Below are 16,056 nucleotides of genomic sequence, written 5' to 3' on the forward strand. Positions count from 1 at the left end.
GTTTTAGAAATTATTCTCTCATTAGCCTAAGAAAAGCATATTCCTGCTTCTAGGGACAATTTAACAACTTGGGTACACTGAACAATGAGCAAGGGCATTTGTAATGAAAAATCAAAGAAGTAATTTGAGTAGCTCAATTCACTTCACAGAGGTTATCCACAGTCTGGTTAAACCATGTGATGGTCTTACATTTTAATTACCCTAAAGAAATTTGTTCACCTATGATTATTTACTATTATGTTTATTCTTATTCTCTCACTCTCTCTCTCCAAAACACAGCAGGGATCCTTCTTGAGCTGCTAACAAAGATTTTGAAATTGAATGAATGCAGTGTTTAGTATCAAAATATCATTTGCTATGTCAAAAGGGTATTCTGTTGGACTGAATGATTGTATGATGGAAGGAAGACTGGCCTAAAAGATAACAGGTACACTGTAAGTATACATTGAAAAGTTTGCTTTGGTCCAGGTTTTTTTTTAATTACAAAGCAAAATTGCTTCTAACGCAGGAAAATAGAAAGGTGCCTTAGATTGAGAGCCTTATACACTGGCCCATATTGATCAGTATCTTCTTCACTGGCAGGCAGCAGTCCTCAGAAATGACTTTTTAAGGGGACGTCCATGCAAAAAGGAGGTGCAGACACCTTCTGCCCTCCCACTGCCATGCCTCAGGATCCAAGCAAAACAATACACTGAGCATGCAAATCAAAAGTTGGGATGTACCACCAGGTGGAAACATTCTCTGTAATTTCATACAGCATATATGGACATGATCTATCTGGGGTCATATATGGATTCCGTGAGCAGATATTCCAGCTCCACATGGGAACCTCTGCTCCAGGAACCTGTAGGGGAAGATGTATTATCCATATGTGTTCTTGCGGTGAAAGAAAACCTATTGTTACATGCAATAGCTGGGTGTGATTGTTGTGCACCCAACTGAAGGCTGGAAGAGAGGATAGGGAAGCTCTCAAGGAACACTTATAGGAATCTCCTTCTTTTTGGACAGAGTTGCTTTCTCATGCTAATTTGGGTTCTGTGGTTCTGTAGGCTAGAGCAATATCAACTTGGCTTTCCTTTGTGATCTACTGCTGCATTTTAACATAGGTTTCAAAGACATGGAACTGCTGAAGATGTGAGTAAGGCTGCAGTTAACATCCATAAAACTCAGAAAATTTACTGAAATGTTACCACTTGGTATTTTATTTTTAGACTCAAGATTCAAATTCACATTTTGAATATAAGTACTTGGAAATGCAAAAATAAAATAAAAATACTATTTTTAAAGATATTTTAAGAATGTTCTAACTTACAGAGATCAGATGGAGATATCTGACGCAAATGTTTTCAAGGGAGAATTTTTAAAATAACACTGGGCAACAATTTTTTACTTTTTGAATGTTGTCTAGATTTCTACAACTGATTTAGGGTATTTTTGCACTGCTGAATCAGGAAATGGCATCCATTTCTCTCCATCAGGTCAGGTTTACTGTAAACTGAATGGTGGGCATTGATAAAGGTAAGTACATGTAAATTGCATGTTGCTTCACCATTTTTCAAACTTCAGGGCTTGAACTTCCGTTTCTTGGAACTCCAGGAATGCTCAGCAGCAGGGAGGTCTCTCTTCAGAGTCCAACAGTAGTCAGCCATCATGACTGCGTCCCAGCGACCCTGATACCTGGTCTCCATCTCTTTCATGTCCTGATGGAATCTCTCCCCCTGCTCGTCACTCATTGAACCCAGGTTCTCAGGAAACCGGTCCATATGTGAAAATAGGTAGTGCATCTTGACGCTCATGTTGCAGCCCAGGTTTCTGAAAGCAGTCAGCATGTTGTTGACAAGTTCTGCGTAGTTTCTGGCCTTATTGTTGCCAAGAAAGTTCTTCACTACCAGAACAAATGCCTTCCACGCTTCCAGTTCCACTTCGTTCATTGAGTTTCCGAACTCTGGATCTCTGATGAGCTGACAGATCTGAGGACCATCAAAGATGTCAGCTTTCAACTTCTCCATGATCAATCCTGGAAAAGCCTGGCACAAGCAGTCACCATCCTTGTCCAGAGCCTTGGTGAACTGCTTGATTAAGCCGAGCTTGATGTGCAGCGGTGGGAAGAGTATTCTGTCTCTGTCCACCAGAGGGTCGTTGATGACGTTCCTTTCTTTGCAAGGCACCAATTCCTCCCACACAGGCCAGTCCTTCTTCGTGTAATGCTGAGCACAGTCCCTACTATCCCACATGCACCGAAAACATGGGTACTTGGTGAAGCCAGACTGTTGTCCCAACAAAAAGTTCACCATCTTCAGGTCAACACAAATAAACCACTTATGATGATCATAACCAATTTTCTCCAGCACATACTTCACCGCTTCATAGTTCTCCTTCAGTGTACTCGAGTGAGCCAGGGGTATAGAGGCAAACTGGTTGCCGTTGTGTAGCAGAACACATTTCAGTGATCGCTTGCTGCTGTCAATGAACAGTCTCCAATCTTTGGGTTCGTATTGTGGCACTCCAAGCTTGAGCAGAAGCTGTGCAATATCTGCACAGTACACCAAGTCCTTCTCTTCCGAGAAAAAACGGAGGTACTCTTGATGCCTGTTGCGGAAGAAGCTGATGTGAGCACTGTCAGAGAGGAGGTTTTTTTCCTTCAATCTGGATGCCAACAGTTTGGCAGAGTCCTTTGACAAGCTGAGGTCGTGAACTAGATCATTCAACTCCTTTTGGGAAAATTGATGTGGAGCATCATCTTCAAGAACCACTTCTTCTTCTTCATGTCCTTCAACACTGGAGGCATCTTCGTCACTAATGTCAGGAAGTTCTCCAAAGATAGGCACTGGAATTTCATCACAATGAGCTACAGGACGACGTGCTGATTGAAGATCAGGATTAACTTAGTTTTGATCCCCCAACTTTATGCTTTGCCACACCAATTTATGGAAGATTTCGAGGTTTTATGACTTCAAACTGATCCCTTTTCGACATAATCACCCAGAACTATCGGACCTGAATACTTCTTGTCATTAAAATAATCATTTCCAATCAAAACAATCATTCGACATGGCATTGTACCCCCACCAACTTCTTCTAAAATGCTCCACACAAGCGTACATGTGAACAAAAATGTAAAAAAACGACATGTGGCCATAGCTCAAAAACTTGACCTGATTGAGCAAAACCAATGTGATTTTTGGATTCAGCGCATCAGATTCGTCCTAAATCAACTGAAAAAACGCAGACAACAAATTTGTTGTTGACCAGTGTAATTGTTTTACAAAACTTTTTTCCCTTCAACAATGTTCCTATGGCTTAGTTGCCAGTCCCATGCTTCTCTTATGTTTATTTCTTACTTTAAAAATTTCAGTTAATGGAAGTATCATCTTTAAAACTGACTCACTACTGCTTTTTGCTCTCCCTAATTTAAACTGAGCTAAAAGAAATCACATTATTTTAAGGAGGTTGTTATTTATGCAGAAGACATGTTTCGTTCTGTAACAAGTGCTATAAATAGAACCTTGTTTTTCATATTTTCAGATATACTGATAGTGTTTATAGATTATTTCTACATCTTATTTATATTCAAAACTAATTAATAATAGCATAACTTTAAAGACATGTGAAGACTTCCCCAGTTCTATCAGTGGGCAACTCGTAATGACCTATTTTCTAATAAAGGAGACATGTGTAGTTGTGCTTTAAACATATTCCCTATCTGGGTGTTATCAGCTCAAGTGTACATCAGCATGGGAGCATAGAATGGGGCCATGCTAAATAGCTAGGGACTGAGAAATTTGGTTTAGTTCATATTTTGATGTAAACCTCTCTAATTCGCAATTCTTAAATAATATACAAACTGATACACAGCTATCCTTTGAAATTCACACTTACCCAGATATTATGATGTTAGTTTAAAACAAATTACTGTGTTTAATCATAATTAGATTTGTTAGCCACCATTCACCAGAAGATCCCAGGATGGTTTACAGCAATATAAAACATAGCATTAAAGACAGGTAAAAACAAATTATGATCACAACTAGAGTGGGTCTTAGAAGGCAGATAGACAGAATGAGTCAAGGGTCAGGGAAACGCAAGGAAAGCAGGAATATATTAAGGGAAAGTGTGTTTTAACATGCATATGTTAGTGAAAACAGCATACACAAAATGTGTTTCATTAGGCAGTCTTGCTTGGAAATCTGTATATTGGGCAAAGCTACACACTGAAATGCTGACGAATTGCCATGAAATAATAATAATACAAGAATCCACAAACCGATGTGTGAATGTGGTGAACAATTTAAGATTGGAAAAATGAGAAAGTGAGAGGAACCAAAACTGAAGGCTTCATCCCTCTTGACAAGCAGCCCTGCTCCTGACATCATGGTCTTTGCCTTTGATGTCTACTTTGTATTTATTATATGTGTGTGTAAAATATGCTGGTATTTTCTGAACTTTCAGAACTGTTATTCGTCTGTTTTTATTATATTTTGTACATTATCTTGAAGCATGCGTTTTGAAGGCAAAGACTCTCCTCCCTGGAAGAGAGGGGAGTGGTTGTGGGCGGGAGCCCGAGCTCCACCTCCCCCACTCATCTGGCTGGCGCCTACGCCCATCGGCAGGCACCCAACCAGGTGCATCCGAGGGGGCGTTTACAGCAGCCTATATGCTGCGGCGCCAGCCCCTCCTCGGCCTCACTCTCCGTCGTCCCATCGCGAGCCACCCACCCTCCACTCCCTTTGAGCTCAGGGTCTTAGTTTTTTCATTGGCCTTGCTATGGACCTTAGGTTGGTTGCCCCAGTTGTCCGGGGGGCCTGGTAGGAATTTTTCCATTTGGCATTAGGCTTTTTGGTTTTTTCGCCTACCTCGTAGCAATCGTCACAACTTTTGTGGTATTGGTGGGTAGGTTAGGCATTGGAAAAATGTGTTGTGGTGTCGAAGAGCTAGGTGTGGCCATCGCCTATGCCTTCAATTTTTGGGTATTCCGTTAAAGGAATCTGGCGGTCGTGTATTTCTGTCCGATGCCTGCTTGGCGGGAGGCCATGGCACGACCCTCGGTGACATCAGGGGAGAGCCTATAGTTGGATTAGCATCAACAGGCTCCACCTACTGGTGAATAAACCCTCCTTGTTTTAGACATCCAATGCCTAAGCCAATACCTTTTCACTGCTGTAATCAATAAAGTTGTGGCCTTTTCTTGCCCATTAACCTTATATCACGTGTCCTTGTGTATTCATTCCACATTGCGGAGGTCGGGTCCTCGAACCACAGTTGATTAATTAATTAATTAAAAATGATGGCTTGAACCCAATGTAGAGCTAAGTAACCGTCTCGTCAGGGCAAGGCACAATGCTTACACGATAGGTCTTTCTCCCATCTCCTCCCTGACCCACACGCACCCCAGATCCTCACCAAATGTGTCCTGGACAGTTTAAAACACATTAGGGGGTCACACTCCTCCACCCAACCCCAGGATGTACTTCTGAAAAAGTGCTCTTGTACTTTATCCAAGCAGTGCTTACAACAACCTTGTAAGGTAAGCTAGTATTATATCTTTCTTACAGGTTGGACAAGAATGCAAAGTCTGTGAGATGGCAGCTTATCTAAAGCCATCCAGTGAGAATGAGTCTTCAGCTGGCTTCTTCCACTTCTATCATGTAAACTAGCTAACATTTATGCTCTTGTTTTCAGCCCTGCATTTGTAACTAGGTTAGGCATGGTTGAGAAAGAACGTAAGGTGAGGTGGTCTGGTTTCAAAACCTTCAAAAGTGCTTTCAGGCTGTAAGATGACCTTGTCTGCTTTACTGCTGCAAAATTTATCAAAATGTACAGTTGATCTTTCCCTTAATGAAGTGGCAACATAGTGCAAGAGAAATACCACTTACTGTTAATTGTGGTGCTAAAAATCTTTACAGAAATGATTTACAGCCAACTAGTACATCTCCTTTGCATCAGCGTAGTACTTTAAACTTTGCAAAAACCTTTATAGAGTTCCGATTAATTGTGTTTATAGAAGAAGCGCTCAAGGGACAAGAAGCAGCTGCATAAATGTTTGATCATTAGGATAATTGGTTATTTTATTACTGGCAACTGATCATTTCCATAAGGGCCACAACCTCAGAGTTCATTCCTATGTTTTATTTTCATAACTCACGTTATAATTCACATTCAAGGATAGCCAAAATCATGGGAATGGGCACATCAATTCAATCGTTCCACCAGGAAGCATGCAGGATAAATGGACTAGTGCAGGGGTCATCAATCATTTCAGGCCATGGGTGCATTCGGATATTTTAATGAGGACCATGGGCACCATCCACGAGTGGTCTCTTCTCTTCTCCCTTCCCCCAGACCAGCCCTTCTCCCCACAGAAAGAGAGAGAGAGAAAGGAAAACTAGAAGCATGTGCATACAAACTTGGTTTCCCCCCAAAGGAATGTGGGTAAAAGTTAGATCCAGCAGAATTATTCTGAGCTATGAAAAGCACATAGACCTGAAAGAGGAAGTGGGAAACAACATCCCTTTTCCAACTTCCTGTTTCAGTTCTATGTAATTTTCAAGAGGAAAAGGTAACCAATCTAACCACGTCAAGACCAAGGGGTAATGGAGGGCTCAGTGGATTCGTGGGCACCAGGGCAAGAATCTGAGGGTGCAATTGCATCCATGATCTGCATTAATGTTACGATATCTGCAAATCTTCATGTCCTTCCTTATATGCAAGGCATGAATGTGCATGAAATCTAGTACAGCGGTTATAAACAAACCGTATGAGCTTATGTCACAGTTCAGTTGATGAACTGCCTTCATCAAGTTCCCTTTTCAGGCTCTACTCACAGAAGGAACATTCCCAGTGCCCAGTGCTCCTTGGAAATCTGGGGAACCCATGCAAGAGCTGGCAAACAGGGCCACAGATAAGAAATGGCTCATTGGCCCTGTCTGGCAAGACCAGCAGATAGTAACAATGATGAAACAGAAGAGAAGAAGCAGTGGAAGTGAAGGTGTAGAGATGGGCGGCTTGGGGGTATCTTGCCCAAGGGTCCCCCAAATTTGGAACCATCATTTGTGAAGAACTTTAAATACGTATGGAAAAGTAATTTATAAATTTGAAATATTAGAATCACCCCAAGTGCTAAAACTAGAGTAGGATAAATAGGCCCTCAACATCTTCGAAACATCTACGGTATGTTAGTCTTCACCAACCTAGAACTACCATCAGCCCCAGCCAGTCCAGCTATGCTAGCTGGGGGTTCATGGGAGTTGCAGTACAAAGGCATCTGGGAGGATACCATGTTGTTGAAGGCCACCCTACACAATAGTATGGACTGCCAGAAGGCAGTGTTGATAGCAGAAGCCCAGAACAGTAGGGAATGGGCCCAGAACCAAGTACACCTAAAATGAATGTAGGCCCAGAATGGAACGGAGTGTATTTTACGGGGGCTTGCTCCATGCAAGCTTTGGAAGGAGGGAAGTATTCAGAAAAAGCTGGAAAGCTTTTTGGTCTAGTTAAGCTTCTTTCCAGTTGTTCTTGTATATTTAATTCATGTGCTTCTGAGCAGTGCATATGGGTAAAATTGATTTCGACCAAGTTACATGGATGGGAGTTATGATGATTGAAAGCAGGGCACTCAACATCAGAACAGCTTCCAGTGACATGGACGGGGGAATTCTTATCCAAAAGAAAGCAGCTGTCTAGAAGAGTAAAGGGTAAGTATCTTTATAGTCTCAGGTAATCCTTCCTGCAAATCTGCTTTTTTGCTCAAGGAAAATCTCCTCCCAAGAGGTTCAAAAGTTACATTTCTAAGCTATACAGCGCTTTCACTAACTGTCACTTTGAAAATGCTCCTCCTTCCAACACACTCCTATTGCCTTCAAATCATTTTTCTCTTGGAGGATTAAGGGCCCCTATACAATATCAGAATAAGACTATAAAGTTAATTATATTTCTGTGTTATGCTGGAAGGTACTTCAGGTAGCCTTTTGCTTTTTCAGTAGAGGTTTGGAAAGTACAAACAGTCTCAACACATCTTTATTATTCCCTTACGACAACACAGGTGACATTTTAGATCTGGATGATCCTTTCATTTTGAGATACTGCCTACACCTGGTCAAAGTCTAACCACGTTCCTGGTATAAATTTGTTACGAAATTGAAGTGTCAAAAATGCTTTCCAATTTGTCATATCAAAAGAGATACAATATAACTGCTTAAGAAACGGAACTCTTTAAAATACGACTTCTGCAATCCATCGCAAAACACAGTAAATTATCGTCAAAACTACAGTGACCTGAATCACTTTACGAATAAAGAAAGTGGGTGTTCAGTGTGTGGACCCACAGGGAACCTAAATGGGGGGAAGGGGAGGATAGAAGGTATCTCTACCAGCAGGAGAGATTCTTCCCTCGTGGGAAAACCAACCCAAGTTTTTTTACAACCCCCACCCCACATTTAAACCAGCCAAGAACCAAAAATCTCACATCTCTGGAAGCACTTAGAAATGGCACATATATGAAAACTCACAAGTGGGGTCCTAAAGGTTGAAAAGAATTGAGCTCTGTGGGGTACATATTCAAAGCCAGATTTCCTTTCCCAACTTTGTAATCTTTTTAGTAATGTAGGACAAGGATAGGAATAATTCAGCTGTACAGAAGCAACTTTGATATTTATTTTTTTAACTAGAACTTTGAGATCTACCGAGCATGAATCAAAACACTTGGAATTTAATGTTTCTGAACCCAGGAACAAGAACGAAACTGACCCACCAGTATATATTTGCCATGGATGCTTTCAGTAGAATTCTTTGAATGAGAGTGTGTGTCTGCTTCTCTTTTTGTTGAATTGTCTGCTGAGTGTGGACTCAATTACATAAGTTGTGTGTGTGTGTGTGTGTGTGTGTGTGTTATAACACTGTGACATGCTGTAGAGTTCTGTCTTTTGGCAATATGATTTCCCATTATGAAGTTTACAAAGTGTTTTCATGAAACACTTTCATGTGTGTATGTCTGTGAATATGCCTACCTGTTGTGCATGTGTGGTGTGTGTGGTCTGCATGTGTGCACATGTGCTGTAGATGTGGTATGTGTTTGTGTTGGTCATGTCTACTTTTGACATTGCTTGCATCTGGCCCTTGAGGAGGTGGCCAGCTACCAACATGGACCTTGGGCCTTACAGACACCATGCCCTAATGGCATTATATTTTTACTAATTCTGTATATTGGTTTTTACACATCAGCACACACACTCTCTCTCTCTGTGTGTGTGTGTGTGTTTGTGTAGTGATTATACTTGTATGAAAAGCCCCCACAACTAGTTACAATTACATTGTGTTGATTTGATCATCTGGTAATTCCACAAGGTTACTTTAGTCTTCTGTGTAGCTGGAAACAACTCGACTATGACTGACAGCTTTTCTGATACTCAAAAGGTCAGAACTCACTAGCGTGTATTCAAATATTGAGATCCTCACTTCAAGTGATGCAGCCGAGGAGGAACAGGATTTATATTTGGCAGTTATAATTAGCTGTGCTGACCTATGAACCCCATTTTGTAAATATGCTTTTTATAGTACTAAGTCATGTGGAAACATCTCAAAATGATGACATTATTCAGTTGGAGTACAGTGAGCATTATCTGTACAAAGACAGATCCATGCACACACAAGCTCAGAATGTTGTCTTATCATTCTGTCATCATTTGAAAATACTTCCACATGAGTTAATATGGAAATTAAAGTGTACTTTACCTACCCAAATGTCTGTTTCTCAAAAGCAGATGTTCCTAGATGTGCTTCAGAATTGCTGTGCAATTCATCAAGAATGAAACACTGTTTATGTGCACGTGCATGTGTGTGTGTGTGTGAGAGAGAGAGTGCTCATATCATACTAGCAATAGTTAGAAAAGTTTGTGAGAACTTCACAACTAGGAAGGTTCTCTGAACAAAAGTCCTACCAAAAATAATCTCTATATCCCAGACCAAATTCTTAAAACAAGTTGTCACTGCCAAATGGTCAGGAGACCATGAGTGAAAGAGAGAAATGGGGCAACCAGGTAAGCAAAGGTCTAAGATTCTCCTTGAATCAATACTTGAATGAGTTGTTTTTAATTGAAAACTTTTCAATAAAATATTAATATACATTTAAAAACTTGAATGAGTTGTTATCATGAAAGACTGCCAGATGCACTCATATCACCTCCCCAAGCTTCTAAAGTTTGTCCACATGAGTTTCACTTCTCTGTTTATAGAATGAAATTTCTGGGATCCTGAGGAACACAAAACTGCTTTATACTGAGTCAGACCATTGGTCCATCTAGCTGAATATTGTCTACCATGACTGGTCGCAGTTCTCCGGGATTTCAGACAGGGTCCTTATCAGCTGGGGACTGGACCTGGATGTTCCGCAGAGATATTCATATAAAGCAGAATTTTCGCAACTGTAGTACTTTGTGGTTGGTGCTCTCAGTGCTGATGATTGACTGTTAAGGGAGTCTGGTAAGACATCTCTTGTCCCAAGCCCTGTACAGGATAGTTATACTTCTACGGCTCACAGCCCTGACCATCTGTTTGGTTGCATAGGTGAAGTGAAGGAGCAATCACATGTGGGCATTGAATTTCCATATGTTAACCCAGTCTAAAAGATGGTATACTTCAGAGATGGGAAACCTGTGGCCTTCTAGATATTGTTAGCCTCCAACTCCCATCAGTCCCTGCCAACAGTTGGGGGGGTGGGAGTTGGACTCCAGCAACATCTGAATGGTCATAAGTTCCCCATCTCTGGTCTACCTGAAAATGCTTATGTTGTAGAATTGTTTGATCAGGACTTTCATTGACATATGTCTTACACAGGGTTAGAGAGAGAAAAAACAGTAAAATTATGATCACAGAGTTTTGGGGAACAATACCTGTCCCCATTAATTTAGAAGCATATTTAGCTTAATAATTTATTGAAACTTGGTAGTAAATATAGGTATCCGGAAATGAGGAGCTTTTCAAGTAGTTAAACAATAGATATATCAAAGTAGTTTTCTTTAGTATTAAAACAAATATCCAAGTTAATTATGACATTTTGCAAAGTCAATATTACAGAAATCATTTGACCACATGAAGGATGGTTGAGACTTTTCTAACCATAAGACTCACAGAAGTGAAATGAGGAAATATATACTGGTAGACACACAATGAGGGCTTTAAAAAAAGTCTGTCAAGAGATAAAATGGGTCTTGACATTTTGGCAAGTGCACCATGTTGGCTGAAATGGGAATGTGAGTTGTGGAGTAAAAGAACACAGCACGTTGTTAGTGGAGTATATGGAAATGTAGAAAGCCCGTTTTCAAAAAAAATGTCTTCCACTGAACCAAAATACATAGATAGAATTCACACATGTCGTATGTTTTTTGGAGACTGAACAGTGGCAAATAAATTGAAAGGAGGAATATGATAGCAACCCTAACCCCACTTACCTGGGAGTGATGCCAACCAGTGCCTTAACCACCAAAGTTGTGACATTTGCTATGAGACAGGCAAAAACCTGCAGGTGGGCCAATTTGTCTGCAGGAAAAAATCCTCCTTGGCCCCAAATATGGTGACTGAGTAATCCATAGCAATTTCCTTCCACAGTTCAGACCACTCACCACTGGACTAAAACACACATACACATCTAAAAGGGCAAAGGCGCATGTGATCCAGTGACAATTGGCTCCACGCAGGAAAAGAGGCCTGGCACTGGGCATCGCTCCTGCCTTTAAAGGAGGGAGGCAGTCCTGGTTCCCACCCAGGCCTCTGCCCTCTGCTCAGCCCCCTGGCACTCTCCTGATTGGCTTCACACTAGGAAATGTGCAGCTGGTAGGAGAGGCATCTATCTCCGGCCACACTCATTGACCTCCTCCTTCCTCCTTATTGGGCAGCTGCATGCTGCATCAGGCAAATGTTGTCCACCCCAAATTGAAAGTAAACTTTTATTCGTAGACAATAAAACTGTTTGAATTATGCCCCCCAAGTACAATAGTATACAAAACAGTTCTAAAACACATGCAATATATGTATAGGTATAGATATAGATATATAGATATAGATATAGATATAGATATAGATATAGATATAAAATATAATACTTCCAGTTAATGAAGACATGGTAGAATTAAAATATAAAAAGTAAGGAAGTTCCACAGCTCAGGGGAAGAGCATTTATCAGGCTCAATCCCTGTTATCTCCACATAGGGTCAGGAGAGTTGTCTGCCTGAACATTAGTCAGAGAGGACTATATTGCATGAATGAATGAATGAATGAATGACAAAGGTCTTCCTTTGGGTGGAAATTCTAAAACAAACAAGCAAACAAAAACAGCCCAAATAAATCCTCATAATCATAATCATAATTGATTTCACATAATTATTATTGATGTGCTCATTTTCAATTTTAAAGACTTAAAGCAACATACGACATTAAAGTTCAGAAAAACAAAAATGAAATTCAGTACATCTTAAAGAGTTGGCAGCTCATTCAGATTACGGAAGAAAGCATTCCCTGCAATGATGAGAGGTCAAAACTAAAGGTCAAAACTTACACTTTGAGTGGCAAGAAGCAAACTACTAACTAGTGCAGATGCTTTAGAAACACTGTAATAGTTTCACGCTGATCTCCACCTCATAACAAGCAGGTAGTGTTGCATTCTGACTTAGTGTTAGTGTATGTGAATTTGTGTTTCTGTGTATATACCTCCACTAACAAATTGGAAGCTGTTGAAGAACAACCGTCCTCATAGTGCACGAGTATCTATTATTTGGTCTCTATTCTTCCAAAGATTCAGGCGTGTGCCACATGAAAAGGCACCTTTTGTCTTCTACTATACTATTCATTCATTCATTCATTCATTCACTTGTTTGTTTGTTCAGGGCGCAACTGTCATCCTCTTTCTCTGCCCCCTCACTTGATTGTACATTTCAAAAACTTGTGCAGTAGTCAGATATCCTACTGAGTTCTGAGAAATGGGTATTAACAAACACATTGATTTTTCTGTTAGGCAGGAGGGAAGCATTGTTAGATTTCCCTGTTACTTAGATGAAAGAGTAACCTAGCTCAGCATGTGCGTCATTCATGGGGCAAGCTGTTAAAAATGCCAGCGCTTGTGTTTATTAAATATATATCTAGTTGTTTCTGTAGATTTTGGTATTACACTAGATACCTAACAATATGAATCACTGAAATATATCGCTTAACTGAAAGCTAGGGGCTACAGAAAACTGGTACAAATGAATGATTCGGCTTAAGTGGCTGTCGAAAACACAGCTCTGACCATCTGTTTTCAGAGATTATTATTATTTTTAGTTACTTTTACCCTTATTCACATGTGCAATGCATTTCTAGATTGTGCCATTTGACACACCTGACAGTGCAATCCCGTACATCTCTACTGAGAATTAAGTCCCTCTGAGTTCAGTGGAGCTTACCCTCAGGTAACTGGGTATAAAATTGCAGCTGGTAGGCTCAATCCAAGCTTCAGCCACTGTCTGATGGGGCAGAGTGATGTTGACATTACTTCACATGAAGAGGCTTGCAAAGGCCAGCAAAGCTGGGCAGAAGGAGGCCTCCAGCATCTCAAACCACCACTCCCAGCCTGATGCAAATGAGATCTGAACTGCACCCTAAATTGTTAGGGTTTGCATCTGAATTAAGAATTCAGACCAATATATTCTGCTCAATGTAGTGATTTTGTTGACTGCATTTTGGAAGCTCCTTGCTCATGGCAAAGCGGCCATCAGAATCGCTTGCAGCAAACAGAAATGTGTTTGTTACTACAGACCTTCTCAATGTGGGTTGAATGGTGATAAAACAGAGGTATCTCCTACATGTCAGGCAGGTCAGCCTGTTCATCAGAAACATGGAACCACTGCAGGCAGCTTCAGAAATCAAAATTATAGTGTTCATCAGCTCTCAGATAAAACCAAGCAATCAATTTTATGCTTTCAGTACTTGTAGACAGTTGCTTGGTATTGCAATAGAAATGGAACAATAGAGATGATACAAGGAATAAAAAAAAACCCATGTTTGGTGCCTGAACTTATACACACACACACTGATTTTCAGAGAACTATTTTTAATGTCATTTAGCACGACGACGAGAAAGTGAGAATTAATGTTTGTAATTGATGGTGTAATGTGTAAAAACATTGTTGGGAGTGCTAATATAAATCCCTGTTCGAACGCGTAATGAAGCATAAATCATGTTTGTTCTTGAGTAAGTGCAAATGTGCATTCTTGTCACTGAAATCTAATCTGTTTAAGAAGCAGGGCTTATTTACAACTGCTAAGTAAGTAATGGTGCTTCTCATTTATTCTGTCTGGAACACTGCTTATTGGGATTCATCAGTCTTGTGACTACTGACTGACTGGATCTCAGCTTTCTGTCATCTTCCTTCTTGAACTCAAATTAAGAAGTCATTCTTAATATCCTACTCAATGCTATGCCCTTCCTGTTTCATTGGCATTTTCTTCTCATCTTGTGCTTTCGTCAATTCAGATGTGGCTCCTTCAACATCCCAGATAAATGATTCATCTAAAAAAGTTTGGTATTATACGTGCCTGGATATAATGGCCTTCGGAAACCCTTATCCCAGAGGTTGTCAAACTTCTGGGCCCAGTGAACCAGTTCAGAATTTTGAGAAAAGGACCAGCCACAAAATGGCTGTCATGAGTTATGTGGCTTAGAATGTTTTCAGGTGTTTGAATTGTTTTGTTGTTTGGACTTTTGCTCCTCTGCCAAGGGCAGGGTATAAATTTAATTTAATAACAATACATAAATAAATGCACAGCACAAAATAGCAGCCACATTCAAAAGCACAGCATAATAGACAGGGGGAAATGGTGTGGTATGCTCTCATATTCTCCCCATGCATTGGGGAAAAGGCACCTGTGTCATCCCCTGCTGCTGTTGCTCACAAAGAGAAGCACGTTGCTCTTCTCCTCTGTTCAGACTAGATGGAAGGGCTGGTGTCCAATCCAAGCATCTAGTGAAATATAGCATCTAGATCAAGGGAAGTAATACTGCCACTGTATTCTGCTCTGGTCAGACCTCACCTGGAGTACTGTGTCCAGTTCTGGGCACCACAGTTCAAGAAGGACACTGACAAACTGGAACGTGTCCAGAGGAGGGCAACCAAAATGGTCAAAGGCCTGGAAACGATGCCTTATGAGGAACGGCTAAGGGAGCTGGGCATGTTTAGCCTGGAGAAGAGGAGGTTAAGGGGTGATATGATAGCCATGTTCAAATATATAAAAGGATGTCACATAGAGGAGGGAGAAAGGCTGTTTTCTGCTGCTCCAGAGAAGTGGACACGGAGCAATGGATCCAAACTACAAGAAAGAAGATTCCACCTAAACATTAGGAAGAACTTCCTGACAGTAAGAGCTGTTCGACAGTGGAATTTGCTGCCAAGGAGTGTGGTGGAGTCTCCTTCTTTGGAGGTCTTTAAGCAGAGGCTTGACAACCATATGTCAGGAGTGCTCTGATGGTGTTTCCTGCTTGGCAGGGGGTTGGACTCAATGGCCCTTGTGGTCTCTTCCAACTCTATGATTCTATGATTCTATGAGTCTATGATTCTATGATTCTATGATTCTATGAAATGTGCAGATGTTTAAGGAGCATGTTCCATTCAGAACAGGCTGAAGCAGTGCAGACAGGAACTAGGCAGGAAGAGCAAACAGCCCCTCCTGCATTGTGGATTTTTGAGGGGATATACACCAAGACCTTTCAGAAACTCCATGGCGGTTCCTGGTGGGCACAATGGCACCTGAGGTGCCTTGTTGGTGACCCCTGCCTTATTCCTAACCCAAATGTGTGTCATTTAGTTCAGGATATCTGTTGATAAGAAAAACCAACATACTTCAAGCCCAGTTCACCATCACCTTTAGTATGACTTGGGAATTAAACTGAAGGATCTCATATTTACATATTTTGAATTAATCCATTTTGTTTTGGCAACTCTCCTTTTCTGTCTGTTTCACCTCCTTCTGCTCCACATTGCATTCAAAGAAATCCTTCTATCTCTTTATCACCCTCTCTCTAAACACACAAACACA

The 16,056-nt window shown here is 40.8% G+C and overlaps 1 protein-coding gene across 1 annotated transcript in view; it reads right to left on the reverse strand.

Annotated features, from left to right (window-relative positions):
- Nucleotides 1-2,885, reverse strand: part of LOC310760242 (uncharacterized protein) — a 425,476-nt gene extending 422,591 nt beyond the window's left edge. The window contains exon 1 of the mRNA XM_083608448.1: nt 1,527-2,885. Within this exon, the coding sequence (XP_083464574.1) occupies nt 1,563-2,294 (732 nt within the window). The 5' untranslated portion in view covers nt 2,295-2,885 and the 3' untranslated portion in view covers nt 1,527-1,562. The remainder of the gene's footprint in view (nt 1-1,526) is intronic.
- Between the last annotated feature and the right edge of the window lie 13,171 nt (nt 2,886-16,056).

Source organism: Podarcis filfolensis (genome assembly GCF_964270895.1).
Source record: "Podarcis filfolensis genome assembly, chromosome: 3".
Taxonomy (NCBI): Eukaryota; Metazoa; Chordata; class Lepidosauria; order Squamata; family Lacertidae; genus Podarcis; species Podarcis filfolensis.